Consider the following 15,527-nt stretch of genomic DNA (forward strand, 5'->3'; position numbering starts at 1 on the left):
CTGTTCGGCAGTGGAATTTGCTACCAAGGAGTGTGGTGGAGTCTCCTTCTTTGGAGGTCTTTGAGCAGAGGCTTGACAGCCATCTGTCAGGAATGCTTTGATGGTGTTTCCTGCTTGGCAAGGGGTTGGACTGGATGGCCCTTGTGGTCTCTTCCAACTCTATGATTCTATGAAATCGCTACCATTGCCCTCGGGAGGTTGTGGACTCTCCTTCCTTGGAGGGTTTTAAGCAGAGGTTGGATGGTCATCTGTCATGGATGCTTTATAGCTAAGATTCCTGCATTGCAGGGGTTTGGACCAGATGGTCCTTGGGGTGCCTTCCAGCTCTACAATTCTATGATGCTAGAGGGCATCAGTCCATCCTTTGAAAATAAGACAGAAGACCCCCCCCCAGACCCATTTTCTAGCACTTGGTGTAATGGACTAGAAGGAAGAGCGTCTGCCAATAGACTTACAGCCTTGATCGTAGGCTCCTTTGCCAAGGCTATCAAAGCTTGCCTTTACAACCTGGTGTGGGATGTAACATAAGCAGTCAAGTACAACACTTCCTGTTTGCCTAGAGTGGACACAGACAGGGGGGTGTTACTCCAGCCAGGAGAACTTCCTGTCACACCTGTCTAGAGCATCCTCCCCCTGAGTGTGACCAGGTAGATGGGCATGACCCTGTGAGGCCCTGTAAAAGGCCAGTCATGCAGCCATCTTCCTCTTTGACTCTTCTGCTGCTCTCTTCTGATACTAATGTATTTTGCTGTCTGCTGGCTCTCAGCCAGCAGCACGTGAGCTCATTCCCGTTTGGGATGAACTCAAACTCTCTTCTGTAACTCCAAGCTAAAGCCTGCCTTCGGGGAACCAACTGTGAACTGAATGTGAGTAAACTTCTTATTACTTTAAAAGAAGACTGTTGTGTCTTTATTCTTTTTAAGAGGGGTAAAAGGGGAAATTACCAGGAATCTGGACAAAGCCAGATTGGATTGCTAAAGTAAAGAGATTCAAACGCATCTACCAAACTAGCTTCCTGCAATATACTGGGGAATGAATGCAGTATACAAAATAAAGGTGAAATTAAAAATATATGTAAAAAAAGTAATATATATATATATAAATAAATAAAAATAAAAAGTGGCCATATATGGGTTAAAGTGAACTTGCAGGTAAACCGGCTCCATGTTGTTAATACTAACACACTGGTCTGGTAGCTAATGGGTGACTCGTAACGATCTATAAACTCAAAGCATTACATCAAATACATAACTCACCTGAACAGTACAATAAGCTCCGTGTCCTTGTATTTTTGGTTTGGAGTTTCAACGAACTGCTTGGCAGATTCGACACTGTCAAATACTGCAAATACTGATCCCTGAAGGAGGTAAGAAAGGAGGTGTTTTAATTTAGATCGGTGGAAGATTCCCACAGGAAAAAATAATAATTAAAAAGATTTGGCAGAGCTTCGGCGAAAAGGAGTTACCTTGAACGCTTTCTGAATGGTTTTCCGCATCTGAATGTTTTCAACTTTGCCTTTACAATCTAGCCATTCCTTGATATCATCAAGTGTTGCATCCAGTGGAAAGCCTTTCTGGAAATCAAGGATTTGGTCAGTTACTTCATATTCAGAGACACGTTTATGCAAACACGTATCTGAGCACGTTTAGGGTATTTACACGGGCGTAGTCTTGCCGGTTTGTGAACAACACCCGTAAGCTGGAGGGACAGTGGTAAAGAATGAGATTTGAGAGCCTCCCTCATGACGAGCAAAAATCGAATGTCAAGCAGAACTTCAGCTAAACTGCTCGTTACCAGGTTAGCATAATGTGGGGCAGGGTGGATAAAAATCAAGGTATTTTTCTTATTTTAAAAAAATCCGATTTTTTATAAATTTAAATTGGATTTTTAAAATGAAATGCTTTTGGAGGAAAAATCTTTCTAAAGATAGTTTTCTATTGAAGTTACATTGCAGTCCAAAGGCTATTCATCAGGAAATAAGGATTTGTTTTAAGTTTTTAATGTGAGCTAAAACTCCCTGTAAGGTTTTTTTTGTTTTTTTTTAAATGTTTAACCATATCAGTTAACAAACATGGATACAGGTTATTGTTTTAGTTAAATAAATTGTTTAAGCTGTTATTAAGGAAAGGATTATTTTTCTCCTTCCAATAAAGTACAGCAGAAAAGCTGTCCAAATACAAACAGTTAACTTATTAAACCTCACAATAATGTCATAATCTATGCATTTCTAATAGTATAACCAAATCAGCAATTTTTATACAACTGCAAAAACTACTCTGAAAATTTATTATTCCAAAAATGAAACCTTCATCTGGTTGTAAATATGAAGATTATACCAGCAAGAATGAGTCTTTCTGTAAAAAAAAAATAATGATTTAAATCAAGTCTTACTGACTAGTGATTTAAATCGATTTGATTTAAATCAAATCCACCCTGAAATATATACAACCAAAAAATAATCAATTTGAGTTGTGCGACTCAACTTGCGCCGACTAGACCCAGCTTTTTTAAGCAATGTGGGCTAAAGTCGCTTCTGGGGCTTCTCTGGGATTAGGGGCCCTGATGTCCAAGTTTCATTATTTTCATAGTAGATCTTCCCTGGGGAAAAGTGCATTTTCAATTCACTGAGCCTAGTGAAGCCCAGGGCCTACAATATGCTTCCCAGAATCCTTTGCAACACACAGGGTGTCCTCAGTAATGGCAAAGAAGTTTTCATGCAGGACAGGGGTCCCCAAGTGCCGGATTTGCGTATAAGCTAAACAAGCTATAGCTTAGGGGCCCCACTCTCTTGGGGCCCCCAAAAAAATTCAAAGGGAAAAAACCTGGATGCACATTTCCAAAATGTAAGATAAAAAACAAATAAAATAAAACCTACATAGGGCAACAGTGTTTTGTGTTGTGTAGGCTCCTATGATGTAGGCCTGCTAGCCTGCTCCCTAAAATATCACTGGTTTGCTCATTTCTATATATAGGGTGCCTACATTCTGCACGTGCAAATGGCTTTAGATACATTAGGTCCATAAATTACCATATATTCAACACAAAAAAACAAGAGACAATTTGTTGCTGACAAAGGACAGCTGGATATATAAAGGGCCCCATTACTTTCAGTTGTTTAGGGCCTCATCAGACCTAAATCCGGGCCCTGGGGTCCCCTAAACCAGAACGTTTGAAATCCGGTTGCATTAAAACACATATAGTTCCCACTTACAATATACACAGATCTGCTTTTAACCGCGTTCTTATATTGCTCCGTCACTTCAGGCAAAGGTTTGTTTGGAGATCTTCGGACTTTAGCTTTGTCTTCGCTAATTTCCATCAGCTCAGTCGTTGATTTTTTCAACGCCCCCACTATTACATCAAAGTCTTTTGTGAGGCGATTTAACCTAGGAATGAAGGTAGAAAGGAGGGTAAAAAGAGGTTGTTTGTTTTCATCTTTAAAAAAATAATAATTTATTACGGTATATTAAGTCTCTTCTAAATACAACCTGAGTGAAAATGTGGAACATAGGTGCCCTTTACGATTGAATTATATCAGGAAAAATGAAGAAACAGATGGAAAATTAATATCTCACACAGGAAACGTATTGGACACAAACTCCTTTTGCAGAAACGAAAGTTGAAAAAATTGCAACTACAAACGAAAGTCAAGAAACCCGTGGCTGTTAAACAAAGGATTAAGATCGGAACTGCTGTAAATGGATTAATCAAGATTATGGAAGCAGGAAGAAATAAGAACCTCGTATCCTGAATCCCAGTGCACAGGAAGTCACCTCAAATTGTTCAATTCAGTTTTTGAATAATTGGCTCTGTTTTTAATTGGATTGTAATTGGGTACTGTGATAATGTGGCTTTTATTGGATTTGTACTAAATTCATAAATAATATAAAATATTGCTTACAAGGCTGCGCAAATTCTTAAAACTGAAACCATTACCTTCTACTGAACATAATGGCTTGGATCCCAAAGTAAGGTCACGTAAGAACAGGGTGGATAAAAATCAATCATTTAAAATAAAATAAAAATGGATTTTTAAAAAATTTAAATCTGATTCTTTTTATTTAAATCAGATTTTTAAAAATAAAATGCTTTTGGAGGAAACATCTTTCTAAAGATAGTTTCCTATTTAAGTTACATTATAGTCCAAAGGCTATTCATCAGGAAATAAGGATTTGTTTCAAGTTTTTCATGTGTGCTAAAACATGAAATCGTTTAACATCAGTTAACAAACATGGATACATATGCTATAACGTTATTGTTTTAGTTAAATAAATTGTTTAAATTGTTATTAAGGAAATGATTATTTTTCTCCTTCCAATAAAGTACAGCAAAAAAGTTGTCTGAATATAAACAATAATTTCACAATTATCTGTCTATGTATGTATTTCTATTAGTATAACCAAATCAGTAGTTTTTGATATAACTGTAAAAACTACTCTGAAAATTTATTATTCCAAAAATGAAACCTTCATCCGGTTGTAAATATTATGATTATACCAGCAAGGATGAGTCTTTCTGTTAAAAAATGATTTAAATTAAGTCTTCCTGACTAGTGATTTAAATCAATTTGATTTAAATCAAATCCACCCTGTGTGAGAAGCTCATAGACGTAGTTTTACTCCTCAACCTGTAGTTTTCTCATCACCTACAACCCCTTAAAGCAGGCACCCCCAAACTCGGCCCTCCAGAAGTTTTGGGACTACAATTCCCATCATCCCTGACCACTGGGTCCTGTTAGCTAGGGATGATGGGAGTTGTGGTCCCAAACATGGGATGGAGCACAGAGGAGCCGATGAGGGCAGGACCCACAAGACTCAACAAAACCCCCATCCCTGCTTTCCCTTCCTTTAACTTTCAATAAGCACCCATAGATTTACCTGTTGAATTTGATTAATGTTTCCAAAGTCACCCAGCCATCGTCCAGCTTTATCTTCTCCTGGAGAAACTTGTCCCGTGGCAAGTTGTGGTCACCAAAATAGTACTATCACGCAAGTATGGAGAGCAACACAAATATTAGACGCCAAGGATAATCTACTGCTTCATTTAGCACCGAGAAGTCAGCTCCCATGCACAGGAGCTTCCCGAAGCCTTTCTTAAGAGCGCCATCGGAATTTACGGCACACATTTCTGAGCGCCAGGTTAAAAACGTCCGGGTTTCTGTTCAACATTTTAAAATGCCTTAACCCGTACCCCTCAATGGTTTTATATTACAAACCGCTTGCCAGAAGCTTGATGGATGGAAAGTATCAGCACAGATGAAGCTACATTATTGAGTTGTGAGGCAATTGTGACACACAATTTGTGGGTGCTTAAAATTGTTCTGACAAGATCTCCTGGGCTGCATCTCATTCTCCTGGAGTGCATATTGTCCCTTGCTTCATCAGAACAAACGGAGAATTTCTGCAGCTGCAGAACCCTTCATAGCTTCTTGCCTGACTTTTCAAGGCTGTTTTTTTAATCTTTGTTATTACAAAAGTCTATTCGGTTTAAGAAGTATTGTACTTTTATCAGCGATCGGCCAGCAAAGCTGTGCGGATGGAGGGTCCAATTCCAACACATCTTGCTGATACAGGCTGATATTAGCAATAAAACAGTTCTAAGCTGCGGGGAACCCTCATTTTAAGTACTCAACCAAGACAGCTACACAAAGTTTATAACAGGCGTTTTGCATTAATGCTATGCACTTAGTCTCAACAAATATTCATACCTCAATCTGCTGGCACACCTTCCTTTCCAAGTCAGACATGTTTTCGCTGTCTCCGTTTTCGGCCATTTTCGCCGCCTGTAATCAGAGCAACATTTCGCATCATTTAGCAATAGGGCTCAGTTAAATGGTTGACACCCCACTTTATCAGCAATTGCCTCTAGTGAATTATAGAACATTCTTCTATTAAATCTGTGCTGGAAACACAGATATATAAACTAAGCGGCAAATGGGTTTACAGTTGCCAAAATGAAATGCCTAGTTCCCCCCCCCCTTTTGGGGGGGCCAGATGGCTCAAAAGTAATGCTTTTCCAACGTGACTTTTTAGCTCCTGAAATTGATTCTGATTGTGCAGACAAAACATAACAGGTTGAATTCTACAGGATGTGTTGCTAGTTTGTGAAAACAGTTTTAAAGTCTTCAAACAGTTTTATCATTATAGTATTATTATGCCATACAGAGAATTGGTACACCTTGACCATGAAAATCTAGCTGAGGAAGAATTAGCGAAACAGGGCCTTGTCCTGGAATTTATTTCGACTGGAATTTGCTTCAATACTATAATAATAAAACTGTTTGAAGACTTTAAAACTGATCTCACGCCTGGCCAGAGTTCTTGGATTCTTTAATTTTCGACAGTGTGTGAAAACAGGCAAGATCCAAGGATTCCCAGGCCAGACGGCGGAAACATCAGGCCCCATCCTCGCGCCCGGGCACCCTCACTTGGTCGCAAAATGCACCTGGCAAATATCGAACACTGTTGTAAATGTATATTGATTTCCAAACAAGTCTAAAAAAACATACGCCCCACATTTCCGATTTGAACCACCTCCTGGCACAGGTTCAAGACATCCAGCATCGCCTTGTAGTGCCTAATGAAAATAAGAAATTGCGCTATCTGTTACCCTTTGGCAGGGCCGGCCCAATATATTTTGCCATTTGAGGCGAACTGCAGAATGGAGTCCCCCCTCCCAGCCAGGGAAGTAGGTGCGCGTGAAGATCTACATCAGGATCAAGGGGGACAATAAATATCTACCTCGGAATCTGCTGCCTCTGCAGGTCCTGCCACCTGAGGTGGTCGCTTCCACTTGTCTCATGGGTGGGCCGGCCCTGCCCTTTGGGCAGCAGAGAATCATGAGCCAGTGTTAGAAACTCAGGTATATAAGCTAGGCACCAAACAGCTCCTTAAACCAAGATTACAGTCACCGAAACAGAATGTCTAGTTGCCATTTTGGGGCAAGACAACTCTAAATTATTATTTTCAAAGGATGGACTGATTATCAGTTAAAACACCTGGCAAGTTCTGGCTGACAACCTTGAGCTGGATGAAGAAATTTGAGAACTTAAAAGAAGAAAAGTCACTTTATCAAGGAACAGTCCACATATATACTAGCCTATCCCAACTTCCTTTTTCTTAATAGTGACACAGATCATTCATAACATGAGAACATCCTTCACAACTATGAGGAGGGCAACGGGGGGTGAGGTACCATACTTTTCCGTGTATAGGACTAAGTTTCATTATCTAAAAATCATGCTAAAAATGGGTTTCGTCTTATACATGGGTAGTGCATAGGGTGGACGTTTGATTGGTTGCTGCCGCGGCCGTCAGCAGCTATTGTGCGTGTTATTGGTTGCTGCGTCAATGGGTGGTGTTGATTGGCTGACGCTGCGGCAACTGGGTGGACTATTGTCAACTTCTGCCGGAAAGGGGACAGACAAAAGTCCGATTTTGCTACGCGTGCGGGTGAATAATTTTTGGCAACCCCACCTAAAAAAGCTGAACAACCCAGGGTAATCCCCCCCAAAAAGCTCAACAACTCTGTGCCATCTCCCCCCCATTTTCTTAAATTTGAGCCCCACAAAATAGGGGGAGTCTTATACACAGAAAAGTATGGTAAGTGCAGACAAGCTGCAACAATTAACTACAGCGTTGCTCACTGCTCCTGTTAAGGCTGCACATTGATAGCATTTTGGTTCCTGAAATTGTGTAGATAAGATATGGCTGATAAGAGTTCTACAGGATTGTGGGTATTACTGTGTGAAATCAGTCAAGATCCAACGGTCCCCAGGTGTGCACCTCCAGGTGGGTGATGTCAGGCGCCATCCTGGCGCCCAGGCATCTTCACTTGGGCGCACGTGGCCGATAGCCCGGTGCAAAATGCGCCTGGTCAATTTCGAACACTGACAGTGTTAGAATCTCAGGTTTATAAGCCAGGCACCCAATAGCTCAAGGTTACAACCGCCAAAATGGGGTGCCTATTTGCCATTTGGGGGGCAAGACTGCTCTAAAGTCTTATTTTTCAAATGATGGGTTGACCGCGACATCGGGCTGGTTCAGATGACAGCCTTGAACTAGGTTAAGAACTTTCGAGACCTGAAAGAAGAAAAAACCCCTCAATCCAGGGACAGTCCACATATATACTGTCCTATTCCAACCTCTCGTTCTTAAAGGTGACATGGACTGTTCATAAGGCGCCTGTGTACGCATTTACAAGCCCTCTCCAGGTGTTCTGTGGGGCCACAGAGACATTCAGTGCCCATGGACATGGTCCCATATCTAGACATTCAGTGAAGGCTGGGTATGGGGGAGGCACCATGGCTTTCACTGGAAACATAGAATTAAAATTCATCATATTCCCTCCTCCCAAAAGTTCCACAGCCCAGCTTTAGAACCAGAGATCAGTGACCATTTCCCCTCAGGTAGGATCATAGAATCATAGAGTTGGAAGAGACCACAAGGGCCATCCAGTCCAACCCCCTGCCAAGCAGGAAACAACATCAAAGCATTCTTGACAGATGGCTGTCAAGCCTCCGCTTAAAGACCTCCAAAGAAGGAGACTCCACCACACTCCTTGGCAGCAAATTCCACTGTCGAACAGCTCTTACTGTCAGGAAGTTCTTCCTAATGTTTAGGTAGAATCTTCTTTCTTGTAGTTTGAATCCTTTGCTCCGTGTCCGCTTCTCTGGAGCAGCAGAAAACAACCTTTCTCCCTCCTCTATATGACATCCTTTTATATATTTTTAATTTTTATCAAAGGGAGGGAGGGCAAGTAAGCAAAAAGGTAGTCTCCTTTAAATAATAATAATTTTAATAATAATAATAAACCTTCCTTTCTGATATAGAGGAACGCTATTTAGGGAGAACCAACAACATAAACACCACCAAAAAATGAAAATAAAAACTCTTCCCCCTCTTTTTTTCAGGGGTGAGGAAAGAAGTGTTTTCCAGTTCTCTGTTTACTTTGCCTCTTTGTCTAGCTGTGGGGGGTCCCTCCTGTATTATTAGCAGGCTCTGAATAATTTGCTGTGCTTTAAGTGGAAAGATGATTACTTAGCGGTTAGGAGGGATGAAGGAGAGGGCAAACATAGCTGAAGACACCATGCAAGCAAATTATCTGCAAAGAATCTGCAAAGTATCCTGCTCAGCTGAGCTACCCCCTGTCAAGTGTCCACCTTTTGTTCACAGGTATATTGCTTTGTTCAAACATTTATCACGTTATTTCAATACCAGTACTCAATGGTATGGCAATTTATTACCCAGCCCTACTAAACAGACTGTGCTGCTGGACCTTTACCTTAAACTTGGATCTCCAGCTGTTGTTGGACTACAACTCCCATCATCCCTGACCACTGGGTCCTGCTAGCTAGGGATGATGGAAGTTGTAGTCCAACAACAGCTGGAGATCCAAGTTTAAGAAACACGGGTGGCGCTGTGGGTTAAACCACAGGGCCTAGGGCTTGCCAATCGGAAGGTTGGCAGTTGTTCGGTCCCAACTCCTGCCCACCTAGCATTTCAAAAGCACGTCAAAGTGCAAGTAGATAAATAGGTACCGCTCCGGTGGGAAGGTAAACGGCATTTCCGTGCGCGGCTTACTCATGCTGGCCACATGACACAGAAACTGTATGCCGGCTCCCTCAGCCAATAAAGTGAGATGCCGCATGGCTGATATCAGCCTGGCCTCACTTTTACCAAATGAGATACTACAAAAAAAGATAGAGAACTCTTCTCTTGTGTATTACTCATGTGAGAAAGGGAAGCAAAACAAAAACCCGAAGAATCGGAAAGTCGAGCATTTGCCACTCCTCCGTGAGCATTTGCAGTAAAGGACTCTCAGCTGCCAATCAAACCATCCTCCACGTGGTCCAAACCTGCGCGCACAGAGCGCATCGTGGAGCTCTTCCTCGCCGGCCACCTCCAACAGGAAAAAGCTCCCTGGGCATTTAAAATGCAAGTTTCTCCCTTAAACACGTCGCCTGCGTGTTCCGAGAAGTTCCCCACTCCGCTTTCACGTGCATTAAAAGCAAAGCCAAGAAAACACACACGAAGAAAACCTTAAAGCGGGAAAAGAGACAGATTACTCCCCCCATCACTCCGAGCGGTACATCCGTGCTCCCCAAAGAGACCCCACGACCACCGCATTCCGCAAGCACCGCGGGGTTTGACCTACACGTGTAGGTCACTCCGGAGAGCGTTACAGCGAGCAAGCGCCCCGGGGAAAGAAATCTCAACTCTCCTGGGCTTTGAACCTCCAACATTTCCTTCTGCTGCGCGCACACGGGCCCTGTTTGTAGCTCAGCTCCTTCCCCGGGCTGGGGAAAAGAGCAGGCCTCGTCGTGGGAACCCGTCGCCGGTGGAGGAGCACAAGCAAGCCGACTCTCCTCGCTCCCCACCCACCTGCCCATCCAGCGCTGCGAAGCCCGAAATCCCACCCGGGGAGTCCACGGGAGCGGCCGCGACGCACGTGGGGACGTCCACCCAAGCCTGGAACGAGCTCCGGGCAGCCGCGCGCAAGGCAGGCGCTCCCAAAAAGCCCGGAGCCAGGATTACGCGCCCGCTGAAACGAACTAACCTTCGCCCAAGGCAAACCCCGGCCTCTCCCTCTCTAGATCGCGTAGGCCGCCGGCACCGCTTCTCCGTGCGCCTTTACGCGCTCCCGTCCTCCTCTCGCCGGGCAGCCCAGCAGCCTGTGCGGCGCTGGCCGCACCCCTTTCCCCGGCCCGGCCCGGCCTACGAGGGCTGGGCTTCCTCAGCGCCCGCCTCCTGAATCCGGCTCCTCGGAAGGGTACCCAGCGAGCAGCGGGTTGCCAGGCTGGTCTCGGGGCTTTGCAGAGATCTCTCCCTCCACTGGTAAAGGAGCAGGAAGCGGATGCGCACCCTGCAGCTCCTAATATGATCTTCTTGCGTGTGATTCTATGGCTAAACATCAGGAAGAAATTTCTGACAGTAAAAAAAAAATGTTTAGGGTAAAGCCAGCCATGTTTGGTGTTTTTTTTAGCATAGCCATAGCTGTTAAGTTTCGGATTTGAAAACAAGGGATCAGCACCCTCACCTGTCCCGGGGACAGTCTACGGGTCTCAGGGACAGTCCACCCCGTGGTAATCCCCCAAGGCTACAAATTAATTTACACCAGGCTACACACCATCTTTCCCCACATTCATATGTGGGATTTGAGTGGAGCAACACATGACTGGAAAGGTTTGCAGTTCCACAAACATAGGTGTGCACTGCCTCGAAATAAAAAGAAGTGAACAAAAGAAGGCTCACTAGGGGGGCATTGCTAAAAAAATGTCAACTTTGTAACCAGAGGTTCAACTGAATAGAATCTGAATCACATGCACCACAAGGCCTATGCAGCCTCAACTTAAGGTGGCTCCCGGCCTGGCTTTTTACAGGCCCCAGCTGACTGCACAACCTGGCCTTTGGAAAGGCCATATAGACAGATACCTTTAGCTTCTGCACCCCTCCTTTGCACACCTGTCAACACAACCACATAGGTGTTTTCCACAACAGCTCCGGGGCACAAATCCCTTTGCAGGCAGGCACCCGTGCTCAAGAAAAGCACTCCGCTCCCCACGTGCAGCATTTCCACGACCCCCCTCCTGACAGCACCACACACAGAGGGCAGGCTCTCACAGGAGCACACAAGATCATTCTTCATTTGGCCAATGGCCTAGGCAGGCCAGGTCGTCCTCTTATATACTTGCTGGGATTGAGAAGTCATGTGACCCTCTTATATACCTCCTGGGATTGACAAGTCACCTGACCCTCACCTGAATCTCATAGCTCTTCGGTAGCTGCCTCTGATGAATTATCAATTAACTCTTGGGGAAAATAATTAGCATCACACATGCCTAGAAGTTGCCAAACCAATTAACCAACCAGAAGGACTGCTGCTAATAACACCAGTTTTCCTATAACTTGATATTGCTGGATAGTTTTGATCAACTGCCAAAGCATTTTTAGTTTGCATTCTGTTGCCACACTGGAACTTTTTTTTATTAGTGCCACTTTTTTTGTATGATTCCTGGCAAATGAAGGAAAACAACTTTTCTGCTTGTATACATTGATAATATAATTTTGGTTACTGAGGACAAACAAGATTGTACAAAAACAAGATTGGGTGCAGGCCATGCTGTAGTGTAGTGCTTATGCAACTGTGAATAAAAGGTGGCTGGGCTCACTGTTCCCCCTTTTAGGCTTATTCTCAGATTGGGAAAACCTGATTTACAAGTGAGAATGTGTGAGATAGGGGCCGAGTGGTGAAGGGCATCATGAGGGCATTGCTAAATAACAGAGACATAAGCAACCTTAAATTCCCATTAAACTCCAGTGTGGACAACCCCTCAGAGAAAAACATTGAGTTGAAACCACACTGGGACAACCAAGTTCCTCACCACTCCTTTTAAGGCAGGCCTCTAGTCTTCTGCCTACTACGTAGACCAAACAATATGATGCTTAATGTCCTCCCAGTGCTATTTTTCTAGAGAAAGAGGTGCCAGAACTCACCAGGAACAAATCTAGGGGTGGGGGTTAGAGACCCACCGGAGGAAGGAGAGAAAGCTCTCTACGTCACCCCATCAAAAAAAGGCCTCCCTTGCAGTCTCCTCCTGTCTCTGCCTGCTTTGCCCCCCCTCTCTTTCCCCGGATGAGCCACGCGGCTCTTGCTGTCCCTGCGAAGATGATGGGGGGGGCGATGGAGCAAGAAAGAGGCATGCGCGGGTGGGGTGGGAGTTAAAGGTCCAGGCAGCTTCACGGGCAACCCAGAGCCCACCTCTTGGTGTCTTTTTTCCTGCACTGCACAATAGCTTGCTTTCAGATCCAGAACTTTTAAGGGTCTCTGACGTGGCTCTCTCCTTGCTCCTCACACTCGGCACGCGCTCGGCAGCCGGATGTTGAGGAACGTGGGGCAGGAAGTTTGGGGAGCGTGGCTTCTTTCCCTAGCATGGTCCTCCAGCTGCACGGGCAGGGAGGTGGGTGGGTGGTGGACTCTCCTCTTCCTCCTCCGGCTCCTCCTCCTCCCTCAGTGGCGCTCTAGGATTGCAGAGGGGGAGAAGCTCTGCTCTCCCCGGACTCTCAACTCTCCTTCCCGGACACTCAGCTTGCTGCCCGGCCCTGGTTTCCCATGCCACTGGCACCACAGGGTAGAGACATGCCTGGGGAGAGGAATATTCCCTTTGAAATAAGGGAAATTTGTGGGATATAAAAAATCAGGGATAGCAGTGGGAAACGGAATGGAATAAGGGAGTTTCCTGCAAAAAAGGGGAGACTTGACAGCTATGAGTATAGCATAGCTAAACTATCGATTTTGTTAAAGCGGGAAGTAAGTGCTGACAGCCTCGCAGCCCGCATTGGAAGCTAGGTAATCAATTTAAAAAGTAAATAAATAACACCACCTCTGAACATGTATGAAGTACATTTCTCTGATTATTGAGTGATCACAAGCTGCAGCACCCGTTTGGCAATCGGGTACAGATTTGGGCATAACGTATCTAATTTGAGCTGTGATGATTAAGCACAATCATTGCCCTGCTTTTCAGCTGCGGGTTATTATCCCCTTCCTCAGGTCAGTCAAACAGGATTGAACTCTTACCAGTGGTGTGAATTTTCATAAATTTTCCATAAATGGGAAAAATAAAAATGTTTCCATTAATATCAGATTGGTTATTGGAGATTTGGTATACTTAACTAGTCAGATAACATTCACTGAGAAATGGGGTTTATTTATGCATTGGAACCAGAACATACAAAAGCACTATGGCGTGCTATTGATGTACTGTATTGCGCAGTTATACCCCACCCCACAAACTGTAGCCAATGATGTATTTATTTGATCACTTCTTGCAAGCGTGTTGGCATGCTTGAGAAAAAAGTGGCCGAGGTTACTTCAAGGAAACGGTATTCTTCCCTCTTGGTCCTAAACACATTTTCAGATGTGCTACGGACAACTCCCATTTTAGGCACTACCAATATGTGAGCAATCGTGCACATGCGCACATCACCAAACCCTGAAGTGACCCAGGGTGAACAGGGGTGGAATAAATGGGGTGTTTGCAGGCTTTTTCAATTACACACTATTTCACGGAAGCGAGCGATGACCCAGAATGCAAGTCCTGACAAGTCGGGGGGGTTGCCTGTGTTTTCAGTGGGATAAGATATTAGTCTTTTATTTTTTCCTCAAAGTTAATGAGCACATCTTGAAAAAAGGGTTTCAAGTAGTGTATTCCTTATAATTTAGAAAACAGTGCAGCATTTTGTTTACTCCTGAAAGTAAACCACCTTTTACAAATATTTATCAAACGCACAACATACTTAATGTGAATTAAATATAAATTAAATATAAACAACAATAAATACAATTGTAACAAGAACCTGAAAGCTCTACATTCTAATCCTTTTCCGCTTCTATAAATAATAATGTTCCAGGTACAGTAATAACTATGAAATCGTGACCGGAACAGTGGCACTCGCAGTTTGTAAACATTTATGCTGATGTCTCCTGCATTGTCATCCTGAAACTGTTATGGGTGGGTTCCTTTTCTTAGTATTTGCTATCATTGTGCTGGTGAAGCATCTTTTTTTGGAAATAAGGAAAGTACCGAAGTGATATTACAGTGCTGGTACTTTTGAACCAAAATCCAAATAGTTAGTAATCCTTGAAATTATTGTGACTGCTTTGCTCCTCACCCTCTCCATTCCTGTGGTTGCCATGCTACCAGGAGCCAATGCATTAGCATTATGAGCAAACCCAGACACATGGTTTGTCTTGCTCAAAGCCCCGCAATGAGCTGTAACCAAGGTTTGTGCTTGACTTATCAGGGGAGACATACCATGAACTCAGGTTTACATGTACAGTAATGCTAAGTCAAACCATGGTATGTATAGGTGTCTGTAGCATGGTAGCAGCTACAGACAGGGTAGGGGTGAAGTGGCCATGACTTTCTAGATGCACACTTGCTTGTTCATGGTAAGGCATAGTTTGGCTTAGCATTTGGTGCTATCTAAGCCAAATAAAGAAAAGGAGGCGACGTTTTATAAGCAGCTGGTTATCGTCAGTGGCCTAGACCACAAATTCAATTGTTTACATTTTTAAAAAGTCATTTTTAGATCGCCATTCTGAAACACAAACACGATGTGCAAAAGTTAAGTTTTACAACTATGAAAGATAAACAATACATTTCTAGTCCAAAATGCATTTGAAAAGCACATTGTTCAAATTTATAGGGTAGCGAGATATGCAATGTACAGAAAGCGGGGTCTTCTGCCCAGTCATATCCAAGAAAGTACCACTGCCTAACCCCGTATGACCCTAAAATTAGGGAGTTGTGCTCATTTCCACACACCCCACCTATATTTTATTTTGATCGCTATTGTATCGTTCATACATGACGGCAACACAGTAGTACCATAAAATTAATTAAGGAGGTCAAGCTGTAGCGTAGATGCCACCTATTGATTAGACATAAACTGTAGGCAGTGGTGTCTGTCTCTCAGACAAAAATCCAAAAGCAACAGTAGCACAATAACTATTTTAGGGCCAAT

General features: G+C 43.6%; 1 protein-coding gene across 1 annotated transcript in view; it reads right to left on the minus strand.

The window, feature by feature from the left end:
• Window positions 1-10,702, minus strand: part of LOC117057596 (lupus La protein-like) — an 18,361-nt gene extending 7,659 nt beyond the window's left edge. Inside the window, exons 1-6 of the mRNA XM_033168444.1 lie at window positions 10,558-10,702; window positions 5,708-5,782; window positions 4,878-4,981; window positions 3,212-3,386; window positions 1,466-1,573; window positions 1,257-1,357 (exon numbers count right to left, since the gene is read on the minus strand). Coding sequence (XP_033024335.1) covers window positions 1,257-1,357; window positions 1,466-1,573; window positions 3,212-3,386; window positions 4,878-4,981; window positions 5,708-5,773 — 554 coding nt within the window. The 5' untranslated portion in view covers window positions 5,774-5,782; window positions 10,558-10,702. The remainder of the gene's footprint in view (window positions 1-1,256; window positions 1,358-1,465; window positions 1,574-3,211; window positions 3,387-4,877; window positions 4,982-5,707; window positions 5,783-10,557) is intronic.
• Window positions 10,703-15,527: the final 4,825 nt, after the last annotated feature.

Source organism: Lacerta agilis, chromosome 1 (assembly GCF_009819535.1).
Source record: "Lacerta agilis isolate rLacAgi1 chromosome 1, rLacAgi1.pri, whole genome shotgun sequence".
Classification (NCBI taxonomy): domain Eukaryota; kingdom Metazoa; phylum Chordata; class Lepidosauria; order Squamata; family Lacertidae; genus Lacerta; species Lacerta agilis.